The sequence below is a fragment of the Zosterops lateralis genome (genome assembly GCF_965231275.1).
Source record: "Zosterops lateralis genome assembly, chromosome: 5".
Taxonomy (NCBI): Eukaryota; Metazoa; Chordata; class Aves; order Passeriformes; family Zosteropidae; genus Zosterops; species Zosterops lateralis.
In genome coordinates, this window is record NC_139766.1 from 68283359 (window position 1) to 68299489 (window position 16131).

The 16131-nt window shown below is 39.5% G+C and overlaps 1 protein-coding gene across 7 annotated transcripts in view; it reads right to left on the reverse strand.

The window, feature by feature from the left end:
* The window catches only part of BLTP1 (bridge-like lipid transfer protein family member 1), an 87443-nt gene that overhangs the window by 23668 nt on the left and 47644 nt on the right, over window positions 1-16131 (reverse strand). For all 7 annotated transcript variants that reach the window (XM_083861056.1, XM_083861055.1, XM_083861053.1 and 4 more), the window contains exons 39-53: window positions 15284-15436; window positions 13803-14043; window positions 13022-13170; window positions 12371-12590; window positions 11584-11742; window positions 10424-10599; window positions 10157-10332; window positions 8833-9539; window positions 7422-7649; window positions 6958-7051; window positions 5920-5970; window positions 3100-3306; window positions 2161-2399; window positions 1296-1540; window positions 672-777 (exon numbers count right to left, since the gene is read on the reverse strand). In XM_083861056.1, the coding sequence (XP_083717182.1) occupies window positions 672-777; window positions 1296-1540; window positions 2161-2399; window positions 3100-3306; window positions 5920-5970; window positions 6958-7051; window positions 7422-7649; window positions 8833-9539; window positions 10157-10332; window positions 10424-10599; window positions 11584-11742; window positions 12371-12590; window positions 13022-13170; window positions 13803-14043; window positions 15284-15436 (3151 nt within the window). The remainder of the gene's footprint in view (window positions 1-671; window positions 778-1295; window positions 1541-2160; window positions 2400-3099; window positions 3307-5919; window positions 5971-6957; window positions 7052-7421; window positions 7650-8832; window positions 9540-10156; window positions 10333-10423; window positions 10600-11583; window positions 11743-12370; window positions 12591-13021; window positions 13171-13802; window positions 14044-15283; window positions 15437-16131) is intronic.

The following is a 16131-nucleotide window of genomic DNA, read 5'->3' on the forward strand; positions in this document are numbered from 1 at the left end:
ATCTCCCTAAGCATTTTCTTACTACCCAATACAAATATATTTTGGCTGGAACAAATATCAGGGTATTTGTTAGCCTTCAGGGAATTTGGCATTTTCCATTTTCCCCACTGCATTTTCTAACTGGCTCAAAGGCACATTATGTGGACCTGCACCACTCTTTTATTGCATTTGTATATCTAAATATATACACACACACAGAGGGACATGAAAGGAGGTAGATGTACATACAGACACTCTTCACTTGGTTACCACTTTTTATTCTTTCTTTATTCATGATGTTTCCAGCTATTGATGAATCTTTCCACTAAAAATTAGCTGCATTTCTGTAACAGCCTTTTAGGATAACTCAAAAAATGTTCAGATCAAAGGAAGTGAATACAGAAAGTCAGCCAGCCGAGGTCACACCATGGAGAGACACAGAGGCTGATGTCTAGAATGCGAAACAATCCTGCTTCCCAATAAAAGTCCTGCTTATGATAGACCTAAAATAATTTCCAGAGCCTCTGTTGTTACTTCAAAGTCCAGTTCTGCTTCCTGCTGCTGCTTGTAGTGCTAGAGGTGAAATGAGGGTGTCTGTGAAATTAAAGAGCCAGTCCTGAGAGCTACATGATACTGCCATCAAACAAGGTCTGTGGATCTCACTTAAAGCAGCTTTTAAGTGTTCTGCTTACCTGAAACCTTCTGTATGACCTCATTTACTTCCTTCATGAACACTTTTTGCACAAACACTAAATGGTTTAAAAGGTCAGTCGTGAGATTATGTTCAAAGGAGCCAACCTGCAGAAGTAGAACATTTGAGAACAAATCTTAGTTTTAAAAATGGTGGATCTTTAGGTTTTTTCTTTTAGCTGCAAACATCAGAATTCTCAATTACAAACATGCCAAACTATTTTTTTGACTAAAGAATTAGTTAGTAGGAATGCCCTGCTTTTCCCCAGCAGGTAGGTTTCTTTTTAGCAGCATCACTTTTCTCTCTGGGAAAATTATGGAAATTGGCACACAAGTAAAGCTTGTGAATAGAACACTGTGTCGAGCAGAAAATTTTATATCACTAATTATGTAATGTCATTATTGCACTTGGAGCTGTCTAATCACAAAAAAACCCCAAAAAACCCCCAACAAAACCCCTCAGCTATAAAATCAGTCTTCCAGTTTTTCAGTATTTGGATTCAACCTGAGAGTTCTGGAGGAGGCAGATTGTTAAAAAAATACGAAGATGTACAGACAGAATTGTAACAGAAGGGAAATAAGTTCTCAAAGATGACTGCAAGACCTTCAAGACCTTCAAGACCTACCTCAGCCACACAGCGCAGGTAGTTCCCCTGCAGGTAGTAGCTTTGCTTGGCAGGGAGTTCATCGATGCTCCAGATCTGGTCAGAGTAAGTGTCGTGCTCTTCCATGACGTATTTCCCTGACATGGTGACAGGAGGCAGGTTGAGACTGGCCGAAGGAGGAATGGTTGACATGTCAGTGGCAGAAACTTTGGAAGTGAAGCGTAGTCTGTGGTTTGGAAGCTCAAAATTAAATCTGGTTTGGGCACCTGTAAGAGGAAGGCAGGAAAAAAAAAGGTATGAACTGGGAAAAGGATCTCTTATTTATCCTTAAATTTAAGAACAGTTTTTGAACAATAAAAGAAAAGTTGAAATGTTTAAAATGTTATTGAAGTTCACAGACCTAAAGAATTATAAATATCCACCCACATGATTCTGGGTTGCCTTAATTTCTAAAGAAAACAAAGACTCCACGGCAATAAAATTCAGAAGGGAGTCATACAAACCACCTCAAGTGTACTGAGGCCTTTCAAGACTATTCTCAAGGAGCATTACAAATTAAAATTTAATTAATCGAGGATCATAAACTGATTTTAACAGTCAGAGGAAAGCTTCCTGGGAGGATGCTATATATGAATGTATGCATGTCTTCATGTGCTCTTCCATTCTGCCTCTTTAAGAGAATTGTCTATAACAACCACAGTGTAACTTCTCTATATGGGCCCATCTGATTGAAGCCCATGTTAAAAAAAAAACAACAAAACAAACCTGATGGCAACAGATTCAAAACTTCAGCTATAACTCAACAGAAGAACTGAATGCTTTGGGATGCTTACAGGAAGGCCAAACTAAAAGCAGTGATGTTTTTAGAGTTCCAGAGAACTGTTACCTGTCATTCCATGACTCCTCATTCTTCCCATCTTGTATTCTGCCTTGAGGGAGGGCAGGAGTGCAGCTCCGATAGCAATCCCATCTATCATGGCACTGAACTTCAGCACGATGGGCTTCTTTTCCAAGCCTTCTGGCAGCTGTGGGAATTCATTTGTCTCAACAGGCGTTTGACTGATGCTCGTGGGAGTCTTCTCAGAGGGCAGAGGAGTCGCCATGTCTTCTTTGGCTGGCTGGGGCCTGTGGACCAAGACAAAGAGTGAGAAACCCATCCTGTTAATCCATCCGCCTGTCCCACTGCCCTGGGTTTTGTAACCGAAAAAAAAAAAAAGCTTTTTCTATTCCATCTGTTGAAACCCGACTGGGGAGGTGTTTTTTCTTTATCTGTTGTCACTCCAGGATGGAGGGGGTGACTGCCTTTCTGATAACAATCAGCTGTTAAAACCGGGAGGGGCACTGTTTCTTATCTCTGTTCACCCTCTCATTACCTCCATGGGGATATCTCCTGTTAATGGGCCATTGAAGCTCACCAGTAACATGACACACTACATTATCCCATTGTGAGATGCTCTACCCAGGGAGGAGGAACCAAACCATTTCCCCCTAGATAAAAAGGAGTCACCAGACATCCAGTGTTCCCACGGGACTCCTGAAGAAAGACCAGACTCATCTCTGGACCCTTTTCTCTACAGGACCATGTCTACTTCCAACAGGACATCTGCCACTCCAGGAGGGATTCCTTTTGGACTGTTTCCTAACAGGGTGTCAAGTTGTATTCTAACCCTATCAGCGGTCTTTTCTATTATCACCTTTATTTTATTTCACTTCTTTTTTTTCTTCCTATTAAATTGAATTTCCGACTTGGAGTCTCTCACTGGTTTTGCTTTCAAACCACAGATGCTGGAGGGGGCAGAACTCTGGTGGATTTGGGAGCACTCACGCGGTGGAGGGCTGCCGGATGAGGTCGGAGATCTGCTTGGAGAGCTGGTGGGAGCTACGCACCATCATGCTGTGCAGCGTGGCTGGGTGCTGCGGGATGTTGATGCTGATGGCCCCCACCTTCACCACAGCCGCGTTGTTGGTTTTCAGCCCCCTCTGGGCGCTGTACAGGGCCTGGGATTTGGCAATGCTGCACTTCACCACGGTTCTGATGGCAAAAGGGAACGGCAGTCATTTTGCATGCCCTTCCACTTGCAGGTGAAACTGGGTTTTTAAGTGTTAGCTGAATTCTGAAGTAATGTTGCTTGTTAACTACACCCACATTCCTTTTTCTTTCACTTAACACACAGATGCACTACATGCCACAAACAACTATGCTACACTTAAGGGAGCTACACATCATGCATGGCAAAAAATACCTGTTCAAAACTGCTATTCTTGCCTAAAGTGAGGTAATTTCAGTGCACACACATCAGGCTGCATAAGGACAAATTTGCACGCACAGAAACAAAAAAAGAGCCTTCCATTTCAACTCCTGTTCAGGAATAATCTTGAATCATCCGTTTGGTAAAAAGTCAAATGTGAGTTTTGCATCCAAATAGATCATTGGAGGAAATACTTAACAGTAAATACACAGCACATGATAGATGAATTTGTGAATTAATACTGATGCTTAATTCAAACATATTATTCCAATATACATAATCTAAACTTTATTTTCATGTTGAGGAGGATATGGTTCACAATGGTTACCCAAGATAAAAATGTAACTGCACTAAGCCGACAGTTTTTGATGTCATAACAGAACTTTGGCATGGGAGAATTCACTAAACCCCTTTTTAAAAATATATTGGAGTAACACATTAATGTTTCTATGGTCAATTCCTGGAGGGTTACCCAATGGAAGTATATTATGCAGCCAACACAGAATTACAGCCTCAAAGAGAAGGACATGTAGTTGTCAAGATGCAATACATCAGCTAAAATGGCTGAAAAACACACTATAAAATTGCAACATTTAATCCAATCCATTTCTCAAATACTATATTTCAAGGAGTATAGCTAAAACACTTTTTGTATCCTATTTAAATTGTTTATAGACAGTTTGGTCACAGTGAAAGATACAATAGTCTATGAACTCCACTCTCTAAGTAATGTTTCTTATTCTTAGGTTAAAATATCAGCAAGCCCCAAGCAACTCAGATGTGGAAATACAAAACAAAAAAACAACAACAACAAAAAAGACATCACCCTTCTGCTTATCATCAAGAAATACACAGCACTGTAAGGCAAGTACTGGCCTATCAACAGCAAATTAACTGAGTGAAGTTCAAGGAACATTCTCAGATTTTCACAGCTATGTAAGAGATGTAAGTGACCTAACGAAGTTCAGAATTAATATTTTAAGGCAGACTGTCAAGTAGAAATGATTTCAAAATATGTGATGAAGGAGGAAACAATTCACAACAATTTTCAGAAAAACATTACACAAATAAACATTGCTTAAGGCCAGAATCGTTTTCATCCACCTCTTTAAAAGAAAAACATAATTATTTCTCTTGATGTTTGCTCATTTCCTACTCTCTTCCTGCTACCATTCTGACTGAACTATTGCGAAGCCAATCAAGAACACATTTCCTTCCCCAACACAAAATTCTACTGGCATTCAAACCATTTTAAATATTTCCTTAATTAAAAATGTATTACACCAGTACAGCTGTTGCAGGAAAAACAAACCTCAGCAAAATTAACTCCACTTTTCTCCATATTTCACGCAAAAAATTAACTTTACCACTTGCCTACAAAAAATCTACTTCCATGACAGAATGAAACACGGAACAACTGTCAGGCTAGCCACTTATTATTAAAGATCTGTAGTTTGCTTACCTACAGTGATATGCCTGTAAAACATCTGGTTGTATCTCATTAAAATCATTCATCATTATTTAAGTTACATACCAGTAATGCTTCCAGAAAGAATTCTATATTCTCAGATCAATACCATAAATGATCACTCTCCAGACAGATTTGTGACAAAAAGTCTTTGCCCCACTATAGAACTGACTACAAAGCCAGTACTCAACAGACTTTTGGGAATGTTCTAGAAAGTGTTGGGGGGAAAAAATGTCAGCATGAGGCCCAAAACGCACAGGAACTACTGCACCGAGTCAGCTGAAAACTCGGGCAGCAGCAGATACCTGAGGAGTAAGTAAAGGGATCCCTCCCTTAATTCCAGTCACAAGGAATTTACTTTCTAAGCCAGAGGCTGCATCATGTTGATGACTCACCAGACCTGTCCTACACTGATTTATCCAATCCTTTTTAACCATTTATACTTTTGTTGACCACATCACATGGCAGTGAATTCAACAACTCAGTGATGCACTGGTTTAATGCTGCTACCAGAAAAGGAACACAAATCCCAATGTTTTCCCTACACCACTTGCAGTTTTACAGTCCATCACCTCTCCTTCCAGAGCTATAAGGACATTTTAAAGTTAACCCTGTATTACTACAACACTGAATAAACAGACACTGTGAGAGAGGAGACCTGCACCCATTCTAACCATTCTAACATTACAGTTGTGAGTGCAGTGCAATAGCAGCCCCTAAAACTATATTGCTAACATTGACAAGGTTTTTTTTAGGCAGATATTTAGCAGACTTCATTAAAAAAAGCTTATCTAGGTAATACCAGATGTTAAACCAAAACATATTCAAGCAACATCTGCCTCCACAATCACACACAGTAGGAATGCAGCCACTAGCTACACAACACAGAGTTAATTGCAAGACTATTAAACATAATAATATGACATACAGAAACTCTTGTTTGGCTGTGCTTGTAGGAGATGTAGGAAAATCCTCCAGTCTACAGATGAAGATTGAAGAGAAAGCAAGAAAAACAAAAACAAAGCAAATAAAGAATAAACAGTCATGCAAAATTAGTCAGTTAATTACTTGTAACCCACAATATGACATTTATTTTCAAAATTACCAAGTGGAAGGTTTTGAGTTTGCTTATGTTTGTTGTTTGCACTTGTTTTTAAGATTTATCATTATTTTCCCCCTTTCTTTCTGTACTCTATCTGTATGTAAAACAGACATGAAGTGCTTCAGCCACCTTCACAAACCCTTCATGACTGTCAGATTGGAACTTTTATTTAGCCCTCTGAAACAAACTTGTTGGAAGCAATTTAACTGAGGAAATTATAAAATTCTGTATGTTTTAAATTCTATGTAGCATCATCCAAACTACCCAGGAATTAAAAGGAGAGAGAAATTCAAGTGACATTGTTTAGCTCCTTTCTACACTAAGACCAGTCTACATACTGAGGGTTACCCAGCTAACACCCCAACTGTGTGAGGATGATCTGTGCTACAAAGAATTGTGGTTCAGCTCATTCTGCAACTCAAACAAAGAGATGCAGCTGGGAACAAATTAAAATAAAGCATGGCCTTTCAGAGTCTGTGAACCTGGCAGAAATAAAAAAGCCAGAATGATGTGGATGCTGAGCAAGTGATTAATGAGGTTCATGCACAAGAAGTGGTTCTCTTCCCCTCCCCTGCCAGGTTGTGTCAATTATATAAGGGCTGGAGAAGGGATATTAGAACAGTAAAAATAACATGAAAGAATGGAGAATAATGCATCATGAGAGTTGAAAAATATATCAATTAAAGAGACACTATAGCTCTTAAACAGGAGTAATTAGCATCAGTAGGTTAACTACTCTCTAAAAATCTCACATGGTTTGAACCTACAAGTTTCAAAAATCAATTAGAAGCATAAGAGAAAGAATACAACTCATACTGCTTCTATGAACTTGAACAATTTTAAATTGTGAGACTTCCTACTTACTGGATATTTGGGGTGATTCCCTCCAGCAGGACAATATTGACACCTCCTATGTGAGCAGTGGCACATGTCTCAGTCATCTTTTGGTGTAGCACGTCTTTAGGAAAAAAAAATATTCAACAGCATTTCAGTCAGTACAATACTTCAGGTATGCTTATTGCTTTTAAAAATATTGCAGCAGGAAAATAACTGAAAAATTACAGCTTTAGCAGTCACATTAAATGATGTCAACTATAAATCGTGATGAGAAGGAAGCTTTTGAAAATGAGTGTATTCTAAGAGAATTTCCTCCATGGCATTTTATGAAAATCTTGCATCCTTTTATAATCCTCCAGCATCCTAGCAATAGTTTTTTAAAAGAACTTGTTGAATATTATTATATTATCCACACACAGATTACACATGCACACGAACATGTAAAGCTGCCAGGGAATTTAATCGCAGAGAACACTTTTAGCTCATCTCACCTTTCATTTTCTCCTTCAGGGTGAAGCTGCCGTGGATTCTCTTCAGCTCAGACTCCATGGTGAGGCCTCCAATGTCAGCCTCCAGGTGGGTTCTGTTCACCATCCCTATCCCAAAGACGATGAGGGTGACATGCTGTGGCTCCGAGGTCACCAGGCTGCGCTTCCGCCCGTTGTCTTGCTCATTCTCAAACACCACCCTGCAGGCAGGCTCAGTGGGGCTTCGAACGCCTACAGAAACACCAGCAGCTATTTAAAGCTTTATTTGCAGTAAATCCCTGGCGTATCCCATTTATATTTGTACTTCAAACCAAGGGTCACATACTTTTCGTGTCAAGAAAATGCTTCAGGAAAATGATCTGTGCCTCGCTCTCTCCACCCCAATACCACTGGAACTGAACCAAATCCAAGACACAATGAAAACAAACCTGAGTGATGTGTTTTCACTATTTTTCATAGATATGCTCTTTATGTACCTTCTATAAATATTTGTAATGATCTGATTTTTTGTTATACCATAAAAATGCCCAGACCGTTTCCAACTGTCCCATGTATTTTTTGATCATCCCACAGGCAAAGGTTCTTGTAATTCTATTTTGGATGAGCATGTTTTCCTTTTCAACTCTCAGGAGGCTAAAAACAATATAAGAAAATTTACATTTTGTGCAGATACTGTAACTGTGGATATGATATTCTGGGCATGAAAGACTGGCATTTGTTTAACAAAAGCTCTAATTTGACACTTCCTTAGGTTTTATTCTTTACTTAAAAGAAATCCAAAGAAAGTATAGCTATAGAGCAACTACACCATCCCCTGCACGTTTACAACAACCTATCTTCAGCAACAAAAAGAACCAAAGTCAGCTCTCAGATTTACTCTGCTGTGCTGAAGTACATTGGAAATAGCAATAAGCACACCAGATCAAGATTTTAGGTGAAACTATGACCCTAAGACCTGTAATTTTTATGGGACTTCACCAAAATTGGTACTTCACCTTTCCTGCTCTCACAACAAGGTTCACAGATTTTTTTTTTTCCTGTCAGTCATTCTCAAGGCAGAAATTGTCTCCCTGTAAATAGCTTATGTAGATGCCAGCATATTTTCACAGAATGATAATAAACAGCATTTCCAGTACCCCCTTGAACACAAAACAGCACTTCAGGAGAACAAACTCAATACACACTAAGCAATTAGTGAGAAAAGTAAAGCTTTTCTTTTGTACATCACCTTGGTGAAGTAATTACAAGCTGCCCTCCATCGTCACCACTTGCCTCACTGATCCAAGTGAGATGTGGTGGGCAACTTGCAAAAACCATCACACAACCAAGCTTTAGAACGCCCCATTTAAACAAAAGCACTCACACTCAATTGGGTGTTCACTGGGAACTCAATTTGCGTTCAGGAACACTTTACCTGTCGGCCCAAAAGTTTCAGAAGACTTTTCCAAGATGCCAGTCGGATCAGAAATGAGTGAATAGAAGTTCAGTAGCTTATACATGTTTTGCCAGCACTCTGCAGAGGGCTCGCTCTGTTCCGACACGGTAATGGAGTCAGAGTCATCCATATGGATCGTCACGTGGTCAACCACATCCCTGGAGCCTTTCCGGGACACTTTGGAAGTCCTTCGCTCTGACCTCCCCAGGGAATTCTTGTTGCGAGATTCCTTCTTGTTGTTGTCGTTGTTCGCCCGCTTGTTCTTGGTGTTGTTCACCCTGGTGCCCCCGTTGAGGCTGCCCCGGGAGCTGCGGCTGAAATCTGAGGAGCGGAAGTCCCGGTGCTTGCGGGTTTTGAAGGTGGGCGTGGGGGAGGCCGAGCCGGCTGTGTACCTGCTCAGTTTGATGTCCGTCTGCGTGGCCTTGATGTCGTCGATCATGGTGCTGAACTGGTGGATGAGCCGCACCAGGGCCATGTCCACGTGCTGGCTGATGGACTGGCAGGAGATGGTGAAGTTGCAGTGGAAGGTGTTGTAATAGCGCTTGCTCAAGTCGTGGAAGGAAAGGGCGTTCGTGGAGTTGTGAGGGGTGCACATGGATTTCTCCATCACCACAGAACTAATGCTGAAAGTCTCTAACATCAAAGCTGGTTTGAATTCCAGAGGGGGAAGATTGACAGCTCCTTGCCTAAGGAAAGGAAATGTACAAGTTACCGCTGTGCTGCTTTTTATGAGAGTGATTCACATACATTTTTTACACAGCTTACATCTAATTTAGTGAACCCAGCCTTTTATTTCCCTTAGGATATCACCTTTTTACCACAGTCCTAAATATAATAAAACTAACTTTTACAGTTTCATACTGTGTGCTACTAACACAGAAATCATCTAGTTCTGTGAAACCCAGCTTGGCATGCAACCATTCCATTATATCCTAAAGCTTTGCCCAAAATTGGTCTGGGGGAAGATTCAGCATTTTCACAAAAAGCCACATCATTATTTACAGGATTCATTATTAAACACCATTTCAGAGCCACTCAAATCCCCCCCCACTATTATTTCTATCAGCTCTCCTCCTTCCCCAGTTTTCAATTTTCAAAAGCAGCTGAGATTCAAACCATTACGATTCCCAAACTATTCCATAGGAAGATTTAAAAAAAATTTACCAGGAAGACAAAGTGAAAGATTAGAAGAATAAAGGGCTGCTCCTTATCCTATGAAAGTGCTTTGGAAATCTGTCACCACATGAAAAGCCTAATTTCTGTTCTTTAGCCAATATATGTATTTTTAAATCTGTCATCATACCTTCGGGCTCGCTTGCTTTTCCTTTCTTTTGCTGTGTCTGAATCAACAATATCTGCTCTGAGGCAGTCCAGAGCTCCTGAGAAAGAGAGGTACTCTCCAAAGTACATCCTGTAGCACAGGGGCATTGCATCCTGCGACTGGATGCCTGTATAACTTAGCAGAGGTTTGAAAACAACCTGCAAAACAAAGCCCACTCGTTTAGTTATGAAGGCCTTGATTATTTAACACACTCTTGCTCATCATTTGATGATGTGCAACCCAAATTACCTGTGCATCTGCCAGCTGGACAGCAGGAAAGCCCTGGTTGCCCTCTTCTACTCCTGCAATGTCATCCTGGCTGGTGCTGTGCTGTGACTGGGTGCCATCCAGGGTGTTCTGGTCGCTGGACAGAACCGTGTTGAAGTCTGAAGCAGAGGGGATAGTAGGAAGATTGGGTGCCACACCTGGAAAATAAATACCCATGGAACACTAACACCACAGCAAATCTTACCACCACTGACTAGATTAATTCAGCAAGATTATTTATATAGATAAACAAGCCACAGTGAGGTCTGTAACCTCACAAAGGTAGCATTCAGGAAAAAAAAACAGCCTGATATTGCTGAACAGGTAGAGATTGTCCAATTCAAATTTGGAAAGAGTCCTTCTGCAGAGGAACACATTCCAGTTTACAATGGAGAAACAATAGCTCAGCACTATGTACAGCATGATGATATTTGTAGGATCAGACTATTGGTTCAATACTAAAACCCAACTAAAACAACTTCTTATTGCCTCAGATTAATATAGCACAGTTGAAGGAGTGTTAACAGAAAAAAGATTCAAGTATAGTGTTAGCGAAAAAGAAAATTAAGACACACATTGAAAAGTCTGAATGATGACAGGCCAACAAGAAAAATAAATGAGCTGCAATAAATTGTTACACATCTGGTTCTTTAATACACTTAAGACTTTCAAAAATATTTTCTTCATTCCCTTACACCAGTTATTACTCTCAAAACACATGTTTATGTTTAGTCAAGTTGAACTGAGAAAGAGCAAGGATTCCAATGCACAAATCACAAAATAAGCATATGTAAAATTAGATCAAAAGTAGCCAACAAAACCAAGGAACTCAGCAACAGAAGATGATTTTATAGCTTAACTTATGGCAGCTACACATGGTTTTGGTAGCTACACTGACAGTTCCAAACTTAACAAAAAGCTAAATTTTTGGAAGGCAGGATGAGGCAAAAGAAAACAACAGTTTTGCTTAAATCCCACCTTTTCATTTTCCAGGTTGCTAGGAAGTCCCACAAGTAATACTTTGAACCAATTAAGTTCTGTTGAACGGAAATCACTCCCTCAATTACTTCCAGTCAGAATGTGGCAAACACAGGCCCGGCCAACCCAGAACCACCTGGAACTCAGCTGCAAATTAGCAATACCTGTTGGAAGGCTGTTGTGCCCAGACTTGGTGGCTGGACTTTCCTGCATGACACTTCCCCTGTTGCCCACAGCATTGGACATCCAGTTATAGAAACTCACAGAGGAGGGCTCAGAGAGCAAAGGGTGCTCAGACAACATGTCTGTGGCCACAGTATTTCCTGTGCAGATAAAAGCAGAAATGTCAGCATTTCTTGCAGCCAAGTCAACAAAAATAAGGAACATGGCATGATTTCACTGACAACACCTATTTACTAGAAAAATAAGCCTAATTCTCAAGGTTTATTCCACTAAATTATGTGTCACAGCACTACAGGTGCTACCGCAGAAGTTAACATGGCACTAATGGATGTTGTGCTACACATGACTTTGCATTTGCTCATCTCTACCATTAATTAGAGGAAAGGAGTCATTAAGAAACCAAAATACCTTTTTTTCTGAACAATATTTCAGTCCCTGACAGCAAAGGAGAGAGGTTTAGAGAAAATACAGTATCGTATACAGTACGCAATTTACATATAAAGAAAAACTGATAACAGAAACTCTGAAAAATAATACAGAGCACAAACACTTCAGTGTTTCAAGCTTCTAAAATATTTGTTGAAAAGACCATTACTAAAAATCTGCAATTTATCATATGCAAACTAAGTTACTGAAATATTAGTTTCAGCCCTCTTATTGAGCTACTTACAAGGTCAAGAAAAAACAAACACAAAATGGTTATTTCCTTATTCATTCAAAAAGACTCGAAAATTATGCTACCTCACACCTGTTTATATAACATCATACCTGTTCTTGTTAAAGAGCTACTTTTAACTGCAGTTGAACTTCTTTGAGGAGTCCCTTCCAAAAGATTGTGCAGGCTAGGAAAACTCCCAGTGAGATAGCTGAGCAGACTTTCTTTCCTTGGACTTTCCCTGACTCCCATTCCGGAGCGGCCAATGTGCACTGGTGAATCCGTAGCTGTATCTCCACTGGTGTAACTCAAGGAATGATATGGATGGATGCCCTGTGAGCAGAAAACAAAGAAATGAATAAAGTACTGTGGAAAGTGCAAAAACAAAGCAACATTTGGTCTGAATATAAGGCTGGAATACAATAATTTTACTACAAGTTACTGGAGAGCTTTGCCACTCTTCAATTTTATATCATGATAGTTAAATCCTTGTTTCTGCTGCCATAAATAAAAGATCAGAGGCTATAAAGGTTAGGACACATCCTTAAATGATGCACATAAAGTTAACTGGCAAGAAAAACAACAGAGAACAGATGTAGAATATAGACCAACTGCTGGAGCAACCCTTTTGTCAGGTCAGGAGCAGACCTTCCATGTGCTACAGTTACTTTTTGCATGCATTTATTCATCTGCAGCTGCAGAACTGCTCCTGAACAGGCCAGCTACAACCCCATTTGCCCTGGTGCCCAGCCCTGTGCACTCACCTTTATTTTCAGCACGGAATCACTGTGAGTGTGAGTCTTGGACAACTTCCTCATGATCTCAGCACCAGTGACAGGCCCGGAGGAGGCACTGGCAGGGGGAGGGCGATTGGCTGTTCCTTCCAGGAGCATTGTGTGCTCACTCACAGTAGCTGCACCCAAGCAAACAGTTTTCCTCATTTAGATATATTTGGAGAACCAAGATTTGCTATAATCAGGCACATTTATCTACAAGCAGTCATGAACTTCCAAATTCTGACTGACACCTACACAGTGCTGTCTGATTTGTAGACAAGTATGAGCACCTCGGACAGGGGTCTGCTGGGTTTTGTTTAATAATTTAAGTATTTCTGCTTAATCAAAACTGATATGTGAGAGAAGGAGGCAAAAAACTTCCATTATACTGTATGATTACATAGAGGTTTCTCATACAAACATCTTTGGGTTTGCTCTCTTAAAGCTGCTAACTGCTGCCTGGCTTTCAATTGAAAGGTTGCAAATAATTAAGTTGGTTTCTTTTGTGCAGGAAAAAAACAAGACAAGAGATGTGAAGGAAGAGAGATCTCCTGTTTTGTTTTTCCCTGAACAAGCACTAATTATTGTAGTACTATAATTACCATTGTTAGCAGCAGCTTCAGAACAAAGGTGATGTAAAAAAAGAAGCTTGAAAATTCTAAAAAAGGAGACTATAATGTGTCAAGCGCTAGAACTAAAGAAGACACAAATGTCTGAGAGGAGCTGCTTGTCTCTAGGAATTTTTATGTAGATGATAGCATGAAAATACCTGCATCAAATTCAAACTCTGCTCCATCAGCACTGGTGTCACTCTGAAGGCCCCCTCCATTGTCCAGCCCAAGGCCATCCTCATGTTCGTGGCAGGCATTTGGCTGCAGTTTCATTGGCTGGGTTGGTCTGTGCAAGCTGACTCCTTTAAAGGCTGGGGTGACCACAATGAACTTCATCCACTGCCTTGCTAAGGCAACCAGACCTTTCTTTAAGGTCACTAAGGCAGGAAGGCCATCACTCTTTAAATAAAAAAATATTAAAAATTCATATCACAGCATTTTGAAGTTAACTGGAGAGGAGAAAAAAGTCAAAGCTCAATTAAATCTCTGTGCTTAAGAGGCTTATGACAAACATACTGGCAACATAATACATCAAGAAAGAAGCCAAGGAGCTGAGAGATAAAAATTACAGCTTCATTGAACACAGTAAATACATTTATCTACATGACCTGAGGATCTAGCCCAAGGGGTCAAAAATAAACAACAGGAAGCAGGTTTGCTCAATATGAAGCTAAAAGCACTTGAGTAATTATCAGGCTCTGAACTAGGGGCTAAGATTCATTGCAACTCTGTACAAACAGAACTGAAACTAAAAATATTGTTTTTTCCATTGTTCATAAGCAGTACTTCAGGAACATAAATTTGAGGCCAAATATAGAGATTTGTTTTGATTACATCACTGAATTGTCCTAAAGAAAACAAAAGCTTGGTATTTTGACCACAAATCAAACTGTGGTATTTGTGCCACAAGCTGTGCTATTGCTGATCACTGGCTCTCAGCTAAATATGCTGGAAACCAAAGTGTTTAAATCCGAGAGCTGTGGAATTGGATTATGAAAATGACACAAAATCAGGAATAAACACTCCTCCCTTATGCCTGATGTGTGTTCAAATAACTATTTCCCACAACAATCTAGACATTTACATTCTAAAGCCATCAAGAAAAGTATTCAATTCTTAAACCTAAAGTCTGTACAATCTCAGTTCCTTCCTCAAACTGTCTGCATTACCCCAGTGTTTCTAGAAGACATGAAAACTCATTCCAGGGAAAGAATTTGGAATAAACTAACAAGTTCATGCACTTGCCTCAATAATTGAGACTTATTCAATTTTAAAAGCACAAAAAATGTAACCTTATAAAAAGGTCATTTGAAATATGATAGAGGGGGAATGAAATCTGATTAAAAAAGCCATACACAGTTTTAAAGGCATTCCTTTTTGGTTTATGATCTCATGTATTTACTAATAAAATAGTTTGATAAACATTATGCATATATACAGGTCATAACAAAAAGAGCAGAATGTCAAAGAAAATGAAATGAGAGAAACATCTTCTTTTCACTTTAAAGATGCATATGAGTTTGGGTTATATTTTCTTGTTTGTTAACCTTCCTCAAACTGTTGCCAAGTTTAAGACATTAGAATTGGCATATTTGAAACTAAAGGACTGAGACATTTCCAGTTTTCCTGGGTAACTCACCATAGTGGCATCCTCAATTATGGAGTAATTCGCTTGATGAAGGTAATGGTGCAATATATTACACAGTAAACAAGAAGGATTTTCTTGCAAGAAACGAGCCACTTTGGTAAGCCTGTTGTACTTGCTTCTCAGAGGGAAGTGCACACTTTTATTCTAGATTTAAATAAAGACATTTTCAACATATGAACATACTTGTAAACAGCATCAATGACAACATTTCATCTCTGAGATAAACTTCTAACCCCATTTCGAACTTCTGCAACAAATATTTGCCTCATGGGTACCCATTTTATTTTAAATACTGCATGTGAAAAAAATCCAAAACATTCTGGATGCATATTTATTTATATGAAGTAATAAAAGAAAAGCCTGGATTCAAATTGCAGACCTTATAAAGTTACTTCTGCACTAGTAGACATTTGCAAAGACAGCTGCAATTTTCAAAGAAAGTTTATTCCTAGTTAAAGGCACTTTTTCTAATTTGGTTTAATGCTAGACAGAGGGTAGGAAGAAGAAACATGAAACGAGGGAGGAATAAGAGACTGCTGCAAAGGATAATTTTGAACAGAGCAGAAAACCAGCATCACACTTAGGTCATCCATCTCACTATGCAAGACAGGATCTCAGCATGGGTATCACATCAAAATCTTCCCACTAGATGGTGTCAATCAAACCCACAGCAAACAAAAATACTTCATAAAATACAGCAGACACTACTGTCATACTTCTTACTCTTATTTTACCTGGAGATGTACTCCTGTAAGAAGTGTGAGACTTCCTCACCTGTAACAGCTCTGAAATTCAAACTGTGTACAAAAAGCACAGCTTTTTGTGAACTCTGGTGACCA